The following is a 17324-nucleotide window of genomic DNA, read 5'->3' on the forward strand; positions in this document are numbered from 1 at the left end:
TGATTCTGTCAATCATCGCATTCTTATCGGCAGACACAATAGCCTTGGCTTCTCAAATTACTGCCTCGCCTGGTTCACCAACTACTTCTCAGATAGAGTTCAGTGTGTCAAATCGGAGGGCCTGTTGTCCGGACCTCTGGCAGTCTCTATGGGGGTGCCACAGGGTTCAATTCTCGGGCCGACTCTTTTCACTTTATATATCAATGATGTTGCTCTTGCTGCTGGTGATTCTCTGATCCACCTCTACGCAGACGACACCATTCTGTACACATCTGGCCCTTCTTTGAGCCCTGTGCGAACAAACCTCCAAACGAGCTTCAATGCCATGCAAAACTCCTGATGACAAAACTCTTCTGATGCCTCCAACTGCTTTTAAATGCAAGTATTGTTCTTCAACCGATTGCTGCCCGCACCCTCCTGCCTGTATGCTCTCGTTGGCTGACCCTCACTACATATTCATCGCCAAACCCACTGCCTCTAGGTCATCTATAAGTCTATGCTAGGTAAAGCCCCGCCTTATCTCAGCTCACTGGTCACCATAGCAACACTCACCCGTAGCACGCGCTCCAGCAGATACAGTATATTTCACTGGTCACTCCCAAAGCCAACACTTCCTTTGGCCGCTTTTCCTTCCAGTTCTCTGCTGCCAATGACTGGAACAAATTACAAAAATCACTGAAGCTGGAGACTATTATCTCCCTCTCTAACTTTAAGCATCAGCTGTCAGAGCAGCTTACTGATCACTGCCCCTGTACACAGCCCATCTGTAAATAGCACACCCAACTACCTCATCCCCATATTGTTACTTATCTTCTTGCTCTTTTGCACCCCAGTATCTCTACTTGCACATCATCATCTGCACATTTATCACTCCAGTGTTAATGCTCAATTTTAATTATTTTGCCTCCATGGCCTATTTATTGCCGTACCTCCCTACTCTTCTACATTTGCACACACTGTACATAGATTTTTCTATTGTGTTATTGACTGTACGTTTGTTTATGTGTAACTCTGTGTTGTTGTGTTTGTCGCACTGCTTTGCTTTATCTTGGCCAGGTCGCAGTTGTAAATGAGAACTTGTTCTCAACTGGCCTACCTGGTTAAATAAAGGTGAAATTAAACAAAAATGTAAAAACAATTATTCACTGTCTTTTTAATGTTGTTTTTTATTTCCTTACTTATCTATTGTTCACCTTAAACCTATTTTTTACTTAAAAATTGCACTGTTGGTTAGGGCTTGTAAGTAAGCATTTCACCTGGTGTATTCGGCGCACGTGACAAATAAACGTTGATTTGATTTGATGTTAGTTCTGGTTTCTACTGGACAAATACTTGCCTAAAATCTGTTTACATCTCACCATCTACTAACGGAAGCATCATCAACGCAAGAAAAAGGCATTGATGAAAAATCTAATAATACTTATGCATGAGTGAATGGCTGTCATCACCACCAATGGTGAACAAAAGACCTTTCTCTCAACAATTTTTTACAATTTTCTTTTCTCCCTACTTATGTGGACTATTCTGATGCCAAGCCTTTGGCATGCTACAGGAACAGGTTGGACTGGTCTGACTTCCAACACATAGCAGGAAGAAGTCTGGGAATTCACCTCCCCAAGAGCGTTGGACCTTGGTGTCATTCAGAGGCACAGGACAGGTGTGTGTTAGTATGTGTGTGTGACAGGGAGAGGTGACAATACTGTGGAAAACGGGAGAAGACTACAGAGACAGGAGTGGAGACTGTATTGAAGCTACCAATCTGCAGATATAAAACACTGATCTATAGAGCCTGTGGATGCGCTGCAGCCTGGTGTGGAGGCCTGAGACTGAGACCTAGCCACCTCTATTGTGTCTCTGAAATCACAGGTGAGCACCACCACTAAATACTCTAGTGTTACTCTCATACAGCTTGGTTGGTGGTTCTGATATCATCTTGGTTTCTTCCCAATTCCTAAGTCTTCATAGCTGAGAGGAGGCACTGATGTGGTCAAATGTTGGAGCCACTGATAATACTCTTGGTACTGAGGGTATCTCCATATTCTTGTGTGATTTAGGGTCACATGTCCATTAAATGTCATACAATTATTCAATACAAAAAGGGGATATGGAATTTAATTTGGGAAAAATGCCCAAAGTGGAAGAAACTATTTTCCCTATTGAAAGCCAATTCCAATCATGAATAGGATAATAGTGTTTTTTTTCTTTACAAGTTTTTAAATAATGTGGTCAAATGTGGTTCACGTCTTCGCATTGAATTTCTCGTAGCTATTGAAGTACTTTTGGAAAACCCAGACCTACCCAGACCTGGAAAACCCAGACAACGGCACTGTGTAACAGAACAACGTATGCTGGAAGATTGTTCACATTGTGGGTGTCAACCCATCTGCCTAAGGAGACTACTATTGAAGTAGCTGGTGCCATAATCAACATAACTTCTCTAACAGAAATATGTAGCCAATGGCCTGTATCCTCTAGGCTAATACTATTCGATTTTTTTAGTTCTGTAATATGAAATTCATATTTATATTATTTCATTTGTTTCGCAATCCATAGCTCAACCAGCCACTGGTATGTCAACACACATGGAGTGATGGTGTCACTCTAGATTGCTCTCAAACTGTCTGGTGTCTCAGAAACAAATTGCTGTTTGTGGTCACATACGCCGAATACAACAGGTGTAGACCTTACAGTGAAATGTTACAGTGGGTACCGGTACAGAGTCAATGTGCGGGGGCACCGGTTAGTCGAGGTAATTGAGGTAATATGTACATGTAGGTTGAGTTATTAAAGTGACTATGCATAGATAATAACAGAAACTTTAATGAAATAATAAAACAAGCACAATATTTTTTACTTTTAATTCACACAGGAAGTAGCCAATGAAGGACCATATACAAATATACAAGACAGATCTCAGAGAGATTTATAGTAGATTCATCAACGCCTGAAACAGCATATGAAAAACATGACAGAAACATGAGACACATATTTAAAATATATATTCTATACTATATAGTGGATCTCATATCTTTAAATATGTGTCTCATGTTTCTGTCATGTTTTTCATATGCTATTTCAGGCGTTGATGAATCTACTATAAATCTCTCTGAGATCTGTCATGTTGAACAATAAAGTAGCCCAAAGATATGTACACGTCTCACAGAACCAAGTGTGAGACTGTGCCATATTCCGTCTCTGACTCTTCTCTACTCTCCTAGCTCTGCAGGGCACATCTGGCACTTATTCAGCGATCTTTTCAGGAGGGTGACAAGTTACACAACATTTAGACAGAAAAGTATTGTGTATAACATGATTTACCAGTAAGCAAAATAGGGAATAATATGGGGTTTATTTGTTGGATTTCTATCTGCAATGTTGTGAACGCTTCACCTCACTGAATGCACTATTAGTCTATGATACACAACAGTTAAGGAAAAGTATAGGAAACAGTGACTGCATTGATCAAGTCTCTGATCTATGCCGTGACCACAGTCAGCTCAGTGGCAATGTTTGCCGATTGTGACAGCCTGGGTGTTGACACTGGTACCACTGTGCCAGAGACAAGCATGGTTGAGTGATCAGTCAAACAACGGATTTAACCGTGATCAGTCAAACAACCTTAGTCATCATCATCAATTATTTATATTTGGGAACACCGATTGGCAGACAATCAAGAGACTGTGGGCCCTTAAAGACCGGTTGAAATGCATACAGTAGTCAAACATGTCGTTTTATTTGTCCGTTCATCAGTCAAACTCATTGTTTGATTTGCAGTCAAGCCACTGTGAAATATGTTTTATGTGCATTGTAAATATGTTGTGTACAGTATGTGCACAGCCGGATCTGGGCATAAGCGACACGAGCGGTCGCTCCCCGACCCAAAGGAACTCAGTCGGGGTTTCGACTTACTGTTGCGAGTTAGAATAGTAGAATTTGGTTGTCGGTCAGCAGTTTGTCTCTTGTTTTGTCAGTCACTAACAATCACTTGAATAGCCATGTCAGCTAACAATTTTTAGATTGATAAGTTAGTCTAGCCAGTTATCTGAACTTGTAAACCCCGTGGCAAAATGTGTGGAAGTGCAGAAAACATGCTTTAAGCATCTCGCTTTGGGACCCACCTGTGTATGTGTGATAAATGATTGTAAAATACTGTTGGGCTATTAGGAAAAATGTTAACTATGAACGTCAATGATGTAAACGTTGTGGTAATGGTGTGTGTGTGTGCGTGTGTGTGTTCACAGGCTGACATCATGGCCCAGGCGCAGGAGGAGAGACCCTCAGAACAGGAGAAAGAGATGGGAGAGGAGACCTTCCTCAAAGACCTCTATCTGTACATGAAGAAGAGAGATACACCCATAGAGAGAATACCACACCTGGGCTTCAAACAGAGTGAGTGTACTGTACACAGAGAAACATAGACGCACACTCACACACAGTAATTGTTGACATGTCTCAGACAATGTATAGCTGATATTCTGTATATTTGTTCTATGTTTCTAGTCGATCTGTTCATGATGTACAAGACTGTGAAAAGCATGGGCGGCTACCTCCAGGTAAAATACTATCAATCATTTCCAACACGTATTAGGTTTCAGATTTTCGACTAAAATAGGTGTGAGCAGTTCATATTACAAGTCAAACCCAAGAGTTAATCGAACATCCTGCAAGTTTTATTTAAAGGAAACTTTCCTCATCACCCTCTCACCAGTTTTAGAACTATTGTAATGGGGCCACATTCCATGTATGTTTTTGTTACAATGTATACAACGACACAATGTTAAAATTAAGCTGAATTTCTACCAGGTAACGACCCAGCAGCTGTGGAAGCAAGTATACAACACCCTGGGAGGAAACCCCAGAAGCACCAGTGCAGCCACCTGCACCCGTAGACACTATGAGAAGTATGTCAAAGAAACCGTATCATACATCTTATATGTGTGCGTGTCTGTGCGTGTATGTGTGCTTGCGTGTATGTGTGCGTAGACGTGTGCGGTTGTGCACATGGCTGTGTGCTCGCATGTCTTTGACACAGATATTTTGAATACTACCAGGTAGAGACCCTCAATACAGTATAAGTGTGCAAGTCAGTGATGTGTGTGCGTGGTATGTTTTAATTGGTACAGTTTCAAAAATGGCCTTTGTGTTGTCGTAGGCTGCTTCTGGCATATGAGTGTCACGTAAGAGGAGAAAACTACATGGAGGTTCTGCCACGGCACCAGCAGAAGCGTTTACATTACAGTAGTCTCGGTGAGGAGGAAGAGTGCCCCAGGACAGCCAAACGTAGCATGACATATGGCGCTCTCCAGACCTCCCAGCAACAGGTACACTAACAAGCAAACATACACACACACATAAGCATGTACACACACACAGACAAGTGCCCGCATTTACACATGCAGCCCAATTCAGAGTTTTTCCCCCACTAATTTTCTTTTGACAAATAACATCAGATCTTTTCACATTAGATCTTTTTCAGAGCTGATTTAATTAGTCAAAAGACCAATTAGTGAGAAAAAAGATAATTGGGCTGCCTCTGTAAACACAGCCATACACACTAAGACACACATGCACACACACAACACACACACACACACAAGCACACATTTAAATGAATTGACTGACTCATTATTGGTATTTTCTCCTCTCAGAACCCCCATCATTTCCTGACAGACTCCAGAGTAAGGATCATCCCTATGCCTGCACACTACCATCCAAACTATCACCACCTTGGCCACCCCGCTCTGCCCCCCTATGTCCACCCACCTCTGACCCCCGGCAGCCACCCCAGCAGCCACCCCAGACCCCAACCCCCATATCTCCCCTCCCCTCAAGGGCAGACAGAAAGGGCCAAGCAGCCTCTGGAGCGCTTGCGCCTCCTGGCCAACCGGTACAAGTGCTCCTCAGACTGGAATGAGCCACTCAACCTCAGTTGCAAGAAAGCTTGCCTAGAGTCAGGCGGTCAGCCTGCTTCGTCCTTTGCCCCTCCTCCCTCCAACAAATCCCCAAAGTTTTTGAATACGCCCTCACCGCTTTACCCCACCAAGGAGATGGCTAAAGACGAGTGCTGTGAGACGCCTGAAGGGAAGTCACCCCCCGAGAGATCCTACCTCTACCCCTTGGGAACCAGAGATGGCTATGTCATCGACCTCACTTCCCCCTCTGGCGGTTCCTCCCGCAGCCCGACTCCAGCCTCCAGCCCAGGCATGAAGACGGAATCCCCCGTCCCCTGTCCACTGCAGAGTATCAAGACCAGCGCCCCCTCCATGGTCCACGTCCCTAGACCCCTGAAGAGAGAATACCCAGATTGGCCCATGGGGGAGAGGAGGGGAGAAAGCCCCAAGCACAGTCCGGGGCCTCTCAATCTCAGCTGCGCTCTGCCCAGTCCCCCCAGAGAGACAGGGGGAAGGATGGAGATCCAGATCCCGCTGGCGCTTCTCCAAGACTGGATAAAAGGAGGCCTGCTGTGTGGGCCTGCTGGTTCCCGGCCTGGGGCTCCATCCCTGCAGGGTCCAACACCACCAGAGCCAAGGGAGAGGACACAGACCAGAACAGACATCTCCCCCACCATGGCAAACCATGATGACCAGGTCTTCCACAGCCCTCACAGAGACCAGGACAGGAGCTCTGGGTATCTGAGGGAGAGAAGTCTGGAGAGGTACAGGAACCTGCCTAGCCCCACCACCACCTCCCCTACTTCCAGTCACCGCCACCCCATGGCGCCCTATCAGATCTCCAGCTACAAGGCTCAGCTGTCAGGGAGCATCTTATGTAACCCGGCCAGCAGGGACTTGTACCCCTGGGAGAAACAGGAGAACACCAGGAGGCCCTACCACCCAAATCCAATGCACCCCCATGATCTACGGGACAGAGCCCAGCCAATCTCCTTGAAGATCCACCCCAGCAGTCAGGCTTTGGAGCAGGATGATGTAGACCCCACATCCCTAGCCTGTAGTCCAGACACATCCCAGGGAATGGTGGAAAACTCTAGGATGGCGTTGATGGTGGACCCCTCATCTTCCTCTCTAATACCACTGACACTTGAGGAGTTCATGAAGTTAAAGAGGCTCATCTCGAGCTCCTCGTGAACAGAGTGCAACATTCCAACAATCATGCTAATTAACAGAAAACATGATGCACTCTGGCAAAAGATGTAACATGTCAATGTTGACATTGGACGCTTGGAAAAGCACGCATTACTGTACATACAATATTGCAAAGAGAAATGCCTTGACACACAACAAATATACATGTATATAGAGTACTGTTTCAGTTATAAGACACAGTTCAAAGGACATTGTAGCACTTTTGAAATACTACAGAATATGAATTGTCTTTTAATATTCTGTGTTTTTATCCTTTGAAGCTTGCTAACAATTTATTATGCACTCGAGTGAAAAGTTATTATCCAAAATGAAGTATTTTTGTGCCTTCATCTCTGGGATTTGTTTTGAACATGAAGTAGCATTGAAATAAATATAAAAATACAGTTTAATAACAGTCACGAAACTATAATAACAGTCACGAAACTATAATAACAGTCACGAAAAAAATACAAGTTTACCACCTAGACAGCAAAGGTACATTTTGTGGGTGTTGAGAATTGTTGAGAATTGTGAGCCATACTGTTTTGAGGAGGAACAATTACAGTATATACAAATAAAATGTAAAAGAAAAGTTTTATTATGAAAATGTGAATGTTTTTATATACACTGAGTGTACAAAACATAAAAAATTACTGACCAGGAGATTTCAGGTGAAAGCTATGGTCCCTTTTTGATGTCACTTGTTAAATCAGTGTAGATGAAGAGGAGACAGTTAAAGGATTTTTAAGCCTTGAGACATGGATTGTGTGTGTGCCATTCAGAGGGTGAATGGGCAAGACAAAATATTTAAATGCCTTTGAACAGGGTATGGTAGTAGGTGCCAGGCTCACCGGTTTGTGTCAAGAACTGGGGGAGGGTGCAATGCAATATTAAGGTGTTCTTAATGTTTTGTACACTACAATGTTTTGTTCTTAATGTTTCTTAATGCTTTGTGTATATATATTTGTAAAACATTTTTTTCCCCTATTCTCAATTTACTACAAGTAATATTGGAATCTTTTAACCCTTTTCATGTTTGCAAATATTTCACACAATAAATATTCTGATCGTTTTTTCCTTGTTTGCTTCAAATATTGTCACAGTATTGCACAATATGGCAAAATCTAACACCTACATCAACTCATTACGCATAGTCAAACCCCTAACCAAGGTGGAACTTTGAAACGGTCACAACAGCGAGAATGTGTTATTTGTGGCTGTAACCCCATGCTAACTACAGTATATTCCCCAGAAACGTGTTGCGTGTACAGCAGCACCTGTCTGTTGACTTTGGACCTGAGCTTGTTTTGCCAGATGCGTAATTCCACAGGGCTTATCTTACATGAAATATATAATTGCATTGACGACGCCCACTGAAGCATGTTGTGTGTTTAACAGGACATAGCCTTAAACACAGGTTCGCCTGAATGAAAAGGGAGAGAATAGAGAAAGAATAGTTATATTCCTAAAAAAAGAACACTAAAAACACATGTCAACTGACACTCATATACTGAACAAAAATATAACTACAACCCTTTCAAAGGTTTTGCTGAGTTACAGCTCATATAAGGAAATCCGTCAATTGAAATACATTCATTAGAGCCTAGTCTATGATGTCTATGATGTCGCAGCCATGGGTCCACCCACCTGGCAGCCAGGCCCAGACAATCAGAATTAGTTTTTCCCAAAAAAAGGGCTTTATTAGAGACAGAAATTACCCTCAGAAAAAATGTTTTTGTACATTTGGAACATTTCTGGGATCTTTTATTTCAGCTCATGAATCATGGTACTGACACTTTACATGCTGCATTTATATTTTGGTTCAGTGTATTAACCCTCATACTACCAACATATTTTACATACACGGATTACCAACTGGGGTCATTATGACTCTAATAAGAAACTATTGGAAAAAGCAACAATCACAGCAAAACATTAGATATGTAAATAATGTTATCTGAAATAGAAAAATAACCAAAGCAGACTTATTTTAATTCATTTACAATTATTTAGCATATATTGTTCAATAAAAATATGCAATTTTCCCTTAAATGTGCAGCCCACATTAGTACTAAAGCTGATTTACCATCATTTGATTGTATATACAGTAGTATCATTTAGTTTAGAATTTTGAGGTAAATATTAATGTTTTCATATTTGTGGTAAAAACAGCTGCAATTTAAAGGGGCTGTACACCAAAATGTGAAACATACTGTACTTCATTTCATTGACATAAAACATTTCACCCATTGACCTGAGAAACCAAAAACATGGTTTAGTTCTCTTTATTTACATACCCCACAGCCAGCATTAGCAACACTGCTAGTGAATCAATGGGATTGGTATATAGAGCCTATGGCAGGATGTTTCAAAAAGCAAAGTCATTTCAAATTAAATGTTATAGCAACATAAATACCATAGCAAGTTGAACATATAGAATATTGGAAGATATTATAGTAATAATGGTATTTATATAACAGATTTTAATTTTAATTTTAGAAAACACCAGTACAGCACCACGTGTACATTCAGAGGGTAGCTGGTTTCTGTGTTACAGTTATACCAAGTAGTTATACCACTGACAGACTATTGACCGGTTTTGACTGCAACTAAGCATACGTCTAAGTTTGTTTGGATTTTGAAAACGGTCATAACTAGTTATAACCAGTTAACCATAGTACATAAGGTGCTCCATCTCTGCAGGTGATCCGTCTATCAGGCAGTGGCGACCCGTCATTCAGGGCAGGTGTTTTGAGACGCACCTGTTTAGCTAAATATATAAAAAACTATTGAAGTCGGAAGTTTACATACACTTAGGTTGGAGTCATTAAAACATTAACAAACTAGTTCTGGCAAGTCGGTTAGGACATCTACTTTGTGCATGACACAAGTAATTTTTACAACAATTGTTTACAGACAGATTATTTCACTGTATCACAATTCCAGTGCGTCAGAAGTTTACATACACTAAGTTGACAGTGCCTTTAAACAGCTTGGTAAATTCCAGAAAATGATGTCACAAACCGGCTCAAAGTGCATAACAAAAAGGAAACAATGTGGAGATAAGGAATAGCAATATATTTATTTAACAAAATTAAACTAAATATAATTAACAATGGTGTGTGTGTAGTCAGTAACCAGTAGTGTAAGTGAGTGGTTACGTGCATAAATGTGATAATGAGGGGTGTTGAAAGGTACCAACGCAAACAACTAAAAACAGACACAAAAATGCCACAACCAAAATCTGTGTCTGCAAGTAGAGTCTCCTTAATGAAAGCGGAAAAGGTGCATTCATCCTGGGAAACACCCGAGCCCAGGTGTGTCCCATTTCGCTGATGAAATGGCTCCGCCCACCGGCTCCGGCTCCACCCACCGACATCCTATTAAGGTTAACAAGAACAAAGAGAAAGAATTCGGCAGACAGAGTGGAAGGGTCGTCATAATGTCATGACTTTAGAAACTTCTGTTAGGCTAATTGACATAATTTGAGTCAATTTGAGGTGTACCTGTGGATGTATTTCAAGGCCTACCTTCAAACTCAGTGCCTCTTTGCTTAACATCATGGGAAAATCAAAAGAAATCAGCCAAGACCTCAGAAAAAATATTGTAGACCTACACAAGTCTGGTTCATCCTTGGGAGCAATTTCCAAATGCCTGAAGGTACCACGTTCATCTGTATAAACAATAGTATGCAAGTATAAACGCCATGGGACCACACAGCCGTCATACCGCTCAGGAATGAGACGTGTTCTGTCTCCTAGAGATGAACGTACTTTGGTGCGAAAAGTGTAAATCAATTACAGAACAACGGCAAGGACCTTGTGAAGATGCTGGAGGAAACAGGTACAAAAGTACCACAGTAAAACGATTCCTATATCGACAAAACCTGAAAGGCCGCTCAGCAAAGAAGAAGCCACTGTTCCAAAACCGCAATAAAAAAGCCAGACTACGGTTTGCAACTGCACATGGGGACAAAGATCGTACTTTTTGGAGAAATGTCCTCCGGTCTGATTAAATAAAAATAGAACTGTTTGTTTATAATGTCCATTGTTATGTTTGGAGGAAAAAGGGGGAAGCTTGCAAGCTGAGGAACACCAACCCAACCATGAAGCACGGGGTTGGCAGCATCATGATGTGGGGGTGCTTTGCTGCAGGAGGGACTGGTGCACTTCACAAAATAGATGGCATCATGACGGTGGAAAATGATGTGGATATATTGAAGCAGCATATCAAGACATCAGTTAGGAAGTTAAAGCTTGGAAAAAAATGGGTCTTCCAAATGGACAATGACCCCAAGCATACTTCCAAAGTTGTGGCAAAATGGCTTAAGGACAACAAAGTTAAGGTATTGGAGTGGCCATCACAAAGCCCTGACCTCAGTACCATAGAAAATTAGTAGGCAGAACTAAAAAAAGTGTGTGTGAGCAAGGAGGCCTACAAACCTGACTCAGTTACACCAGCTCTGTCAGGAGGAATGGGCCAAAATTCACCCAACTTATTCTGGGAAGCTTGTGGATTGCGAGAAATTGCTAAGAAACTAAAGATCTCGTGCAACACTGTGTACTACTCCCTTCACAGCACAGCTCAAACTGTCTCTAACCAGAATATAAAGAGGAGTGGGAAGCCCCGGTGCACAACTGAGCAAGAGGACAAGTACATGAGAGTGTCTAGTTTGAGAAACAGACACCTCACAAGTCCTCAACTGGCAGCTTCACTAAATAGTACCATCAAAACACCAGTCTCAATGTCATTAGGGAAGAGGCGACTCCGGGATGCTGGCCTTCTAGGCAGAGTTGCAAAGAAAAAGCCATATCTCAGACTGGCCAATTAAAAGAAAAGATTAAGATGGGCAAAAGAACACAGATACTGGACAGAGGAAGATTGAAAAAAAGTGTAATGGACGAATCTAAGTTTGAGGTGTTCACAAAGAAGAACATTCGTGAGACGCAGAAAAAATGAAACGATGCTGAACATCAACTGGAGGACTGCTCGACGCCATCTGTCAAGCATGGTGGACGCAATGTGATGGTCTGGGGGTGCTTTGGTGGTGGTAAAGTGGGAGATTTGTACAGGGTAAAAGGGACCTTGAAGAAGGAAGGCTATCACTACATTTTGCAACGCCATGCCATACCCTGTGGACGGCACTTAATTGGAGCCAATTTCCTCCTACAACAGGACAAATGACCCAAAGCACAGCTCTAAACTATGCAATAACTATTTAGGGAAGAAGCAGTCAGCTGGTATTCTGTCTATAATGGAGTGGCCAGCACAGTCACCGGATCTCAACTCTATTGAGCTGTTGTGGGAGCAGATCCAAGCCAATCCAACTTGTGAGAGGTGCTTCAAGCAGCATGGGGTGAAATCTCTTCAATCCCTTCTTTACCTCAACAAATTGACAACTAGAATGCCAAACGTCTGCAAGGCTGCAATTGCTGCAAATAGAGGATTCTTTGACGAAAGCAAAGTTTGAAGGACACAATTATTATTTAAATTAAAAGTCATTATTTATAACCTTGTCAACGTTTTGACTATATTTCCGATTCATTTCGCAACTCCTTTCATGTATGTTTTCATGGAAAACAAGGACATTTCTAAGTGACCCCAAACTTCTGAACAGTAGTGAGTATATACATATATATATATAAAAGTACAATACTGGGCGAGTACATGGGGATCTCTGCAGATGATCTGTCTATCTCGTCAAAATCACTGATAAAGGTCCCCCTCATCCCTCTGGTGGCATGGATAACTTCATATTATGTCTCCAGAGAAACCCGAAATTCAAATAAACAAACTTTCTATCAAATTACTATTACCAGAATGTGTTTTTGGCTGGAGTCCAAATAACCCCAAAGGACTTTAATTTTTTTTAAGTTCATATTGATACAGAAACACTAAACAATGATTAAGATTTGTTAAGAACAAGTTGATTGACAAAGTTAGGAACAATTTGAAGAATTTCATAAACCACCTTTGTGCTATGATCAGAAATGTGTCTCTGGGGTCAAAATGCCCACAGTCAGTAGAAACTATCAGGATGGTAAATAATCAAATTTTCTTCTGTTTGTTGTGTTTTGTCTGACATAGCATCTTTTGTTTACCACAGGGTGATTGTTCATGGTGAGAGGAATGCAATGGGGGTATGGTGGTGTCCTTACCATGCTAAGAGATAGCGATTAGATGTTCTTTCCTTGTTAGATTGCCACTGTGACATCAGCATTGATGAGTGACCAATGATATTATGTGACTAACACGATATAGTCTTTGTCACACACAAAGGTTGGAACCGGTTCAGGGAAGAGAACAGAAAACCGTAAGATAACTAAATTATTTAAGGAACAGAACCCAGAACCAGAACCAACACCATAGCACCCTCCAAGCTCATCACTAAGCTCGGGGGCCAGGATCTGAACCCCGCCCTGTGCAACTGGGTCCAGGACTACCTGACGGGCCGCCCCCAGGTGATGAAGGTAGGAAACAACACTTCCACTTTGCTTATCCTCAACACCTGGGCCCCACAAGGGTGTGTATTCAGCCCCCTCCTGCACACCTTCAACTCAATCATTAACTTTGCAGAAAACACAACAGTAGTAGGCCTGATTACCAACAAGGGAGAAGGTGAGGGCCCTGGGAGTGTGGTGTCAGGAAAATAACCTCTCACTCAAAGTCAACAAAATAAAGGAGGTGATCGTGGACTTCAGGAAACAGCAGATGGAGCACCCAGTTTGTCATGCAAACTGACACTATGAAATAATAACTAAATAGCTAGCTAGCTATTGGATAATAGATTTCAAAATTAGATTAATAATACCATTTACAGAACCAGTCACAGGTTTGGACACACCTACTCACTACAGGGTTATTCTTTAATTTGTACATTTTTTTACATTATAGAATAATAGTGGAGACATCAAAACTATGAAATAACACATGAAATCATGTAGTAACCAAAAAAGTGTTAAACAAATGAAAATATATTATATATTTGAGATTCTTCAAGTAGCCACCCTTTGATGACAACTTGACATTCTCCTAACCAGCTTCATGAGGTAGTCACCTGGAATGCATTTCAATTAACAGGTGTGCTTTGTTAAAAGTTCATTTGTTTGCGTTTGAGCCAATCAGTTGTGTTGTGACAAGGTAGGGATGGTGTACATAAGATAGTCCTATTTGGTAAAAGACCAAGTCCATATTATGGCAAGAACAGCTCAAATAAGCAAAGAGAAACGACAGTCCATCATTACTTTAAGACATGAAGGTTAGTCAATCCGGAAAATTTCAAGAACTTTTAAAGTTTCTTCAAATGCAGTTGCAAAAACCATCAAGCACTATGATGAAACTGCCTCTCATGAGGACCGCCAACGGAAAGGAAGACCCAGAGTTACTTCTGATAAGTTCATTAGTTACCTGCACCTCAGATTGAAGCCCAAATAAATGCTTCACAGAGTTCAAGTAACAGACACATCTCAACATCAACTGTTCAGAGGAGACAGCGTGAATAAGGCCATGGTCAAATTGCTGCAAATAAACACTTACTAAAGGAGATCAATGGGAAGAATAGACATGCTTGGGCCAAGAAACACAAGCAATGGACATTAGACCGGTGGAAATCTGTCCTTTGGTCTGATGAGTCCAAATTTGAGATTTCTGGTTCCAACCGCCGCGTCTATGTGAAATGCAGAGTAGGTGAACGGAGGATCTCCACATGTGTGGTTCCCACCGCGAAGCATGGAGGAGGAGGTGTGATGGTGACACTGTCTTTGCTGGTGACACTGTGATTTATATAGAATTCAAGGCACACAGCATTCTGCAGCGATACGCCATCCCATCTGGTTTGCGCTTAGTGGGACTATCATTTGTTTTTCAACAGGACAATGACCCAAAACACACCTCCAGCCTGTGTAAGGGCTATTTGACCAAGGAAAGTGATGGAGTGCTGTATCAGATGACCTGGCCTCCACAATCACCTGACCTCAACCTACCTGAGATGGTTTGGGATGAGTTGGACCGCAGTGTGAAGTTAAAGCCACCAACAAGTGCTCAGCATATAGGGAAGCTTCTTCAAGACTGTTGGAAAAGCATTCTTCATGAAGCTGGTTGAGAGAATGTCAAGAGTGTGAAAAGCTGTCATCAAGGCAAAAGGTCGCTACTTTGAAGAATCTCAACAACAAAAAGATGTTGAACACATTTTTGGTTACTACACGATTCCATATGTGCTATTTCATAGTTTTATAATGTAGAACATTTTAAAAAATGAAGAAGGTGTGTCCAAACTTTTGACCGGTATCGTACATCTAGCCAGCTGGTAATTATGAAGTTCAATCTACGTAGTTATTTTGCATCTGCATTGCCGCTACAGAGGGTAGTGCGTGTGGCCCAGTACCTCACTGGGGCCAAGCTTTAATTTTTTATTTATTTCACCTTTATTTAACCAGGTAGGCCAGCTGAGAACAAGTTCTCATTTACAACTGCGACCTGGCCAAGATAAAGCAAAGCAGTGCGACACAAACAACAACACAGAGTTACACATGGAATAAACAAGCATACAGTCAATAACACAACAGAAAAGTCTATATACAGTGTGTGCAAATGAGGTAAGATAAGGGAGGTAAGGCAATAAATAGGCCATTGAGGTGAAATAATTACAATTTGGCAATTAAACACTGGAATGATAGTGGAGAAGATGAATGAAAAATAAAGTCATAGACTGTTCTCTCTGCTACTGCAGGGCAAGCGGTACCGGAGCGCCAAGTCTAGGACCAAAAGGCTCCTTACCAGCTTCTACCCCCAAGCCATTAGACTGCTGAACAATTAATAAAAAGGCCACCGGACTATTTACATTGACACCCCTCCCCCTTAAATTAGTTTTTTTTACACTGGAATTTGTCTTTCAGCATAAACCTACTCTCCGCAACCAGTACAAGATGATTGAGCATGGTTGCCAGGTTAAGCCAAAATTTCTAGACCAATGACCTCTCAAACCAGCCCACAAGGCCAGAAAACCTAGCCCCATTTTTTGGGGGCTCAGCAAGAGAACAGTTGTCACATTTATCCAATAAACCCTTTCACCAAATGTTATAGAGTGAATTAAGAAGAATATCGGCGTAATTTCTAACAACGTAGGCAAAGAAGCTAAATTAGGTTTCCAATCAAAATAAGAATTATTGTGAGTTTAAGAATGTCACAAGAGAAAAGATAATTAGCCCTTATTAAACTCGCCAGATAATTTTCCATCAATGGGATGTTGATTTAACTGGTTAAGACTGCTATGATTATGAAATAAGGCCCAAGGAAATGTGTTATATGGCCAATCGACCATGTCTAAGGACTGTTCTTAGGACACAGCCCTCAGCCATGGTAATATGGACATAAACAACAAAACTTCTCAGGTGTCTTATTGCTATTATAAACTGGTTACCAACCTAATTAAAACAGCAAAATAAAAAGGTTTTGTCATACCCCTGGTTAACCATGCTGATATACCATAGCTTTCAACCAATCAGCATTCAGGGCTCCAACCACTCAGTTTATAATTGTAAATAAATCCCTTTTTTTCTGGCAATTGTGCCGTTATTATGTGCCAGATAAGACTACAAACCTTTATAAAGTGCCTTTGGAAAGTATTCAGAACCTCTGACTTTTTCCACATCTTGTTATGTTACAGGCATATTCAAACATTGATTAAATTGTATTTTTTCTTCATCAATCTACACACAATACCCCTTAATGACAAAGCAAAAAACGTTTTTTACATTTTACCGTTTACACAGTACTTTGTTGAAACACCATTGGCAGCGATTACAGCCTCGAGTCTTCTTGGGTATGACGCTACAAGCTTGGCACAGCTGTATTTGGGGAGTTTCTCCCATTCTCCTCTGCAGATCCTCCCAAGCACTATCAGGCTAGATGAGGAGCGTTGCTGCACAGCTATTTTCAGGTCTCTCCAGAGATGTTAGATTGGGTTCAAGTCCAATCTCTGGCTGGGCCACTCAAGAATATTCAGAGACTTGTCCTGAAGCCACTCCTGCGTTGTCTTGGTTGTGGGCTAAGGGTCGTTGCCGTGTTGGAAGGTGAACCTTCACCCCAGTCCGAGGTCCTGAGTGCTCTGGAGCAGGTTTTCATCAAGGATCTCGCTGTACTTTGCTCCGTTCAGCTTTGCTTCGATCCTGACTAGTCTCCCAGTCCCTGCCGCTGAAAAACATCACCACAGCATGATGCTGCCACCACCAGGCTTCACCGTAG

General features: G+C 41.8%; 1 protein-coding gene across 1 annotated transcript; it reads left to right on the plus strand.

The window, feature by feature from the left end:
- The first annotated feature begins 1698 nt into the window (after positions 1-1698).
- Positions 1699-7988, plus strand: LOC129863843 (AT-rich interactive domain-containing protein 5A-like). Its single transcript, XM_055936167.1, has 6 exons — positions 1699-1866; positions 4242-4389; positions 4501-4553; positions 4804-4901; positions 5153-5321; positions 5649-7988. The coding sequence occupies exons 2-6, from the start codon at positions 4251-4253 to the stop codon at positions 7083-7085; spliced, it is 1896 nt and encodes a 631-aa protein (XP_055792142.1). The 5' UTR covers positions 1699-1866; positions 4242-4250; the 3' UTR covers positions 7086-7988.
- Positions 7989-17324: the final 9336 nt, after the last annotated feature.

This window comes from Salvelinus fontinalis, chromosome 10 (genome assembly GCF_029448725.1).
Source record: "Salvelinus fontinalis isolate EN_2023a chromosome 10, ASM2944872v1, whole genome shotgun sequence".
In the NCBI taxonomy this organism is placed as follows: Eukaryota; Metazoa; Chordata; class Actinopteri; order Salmoniformes; family Salmonidae; genus Salvelinus; species Salvelinus fontinalis.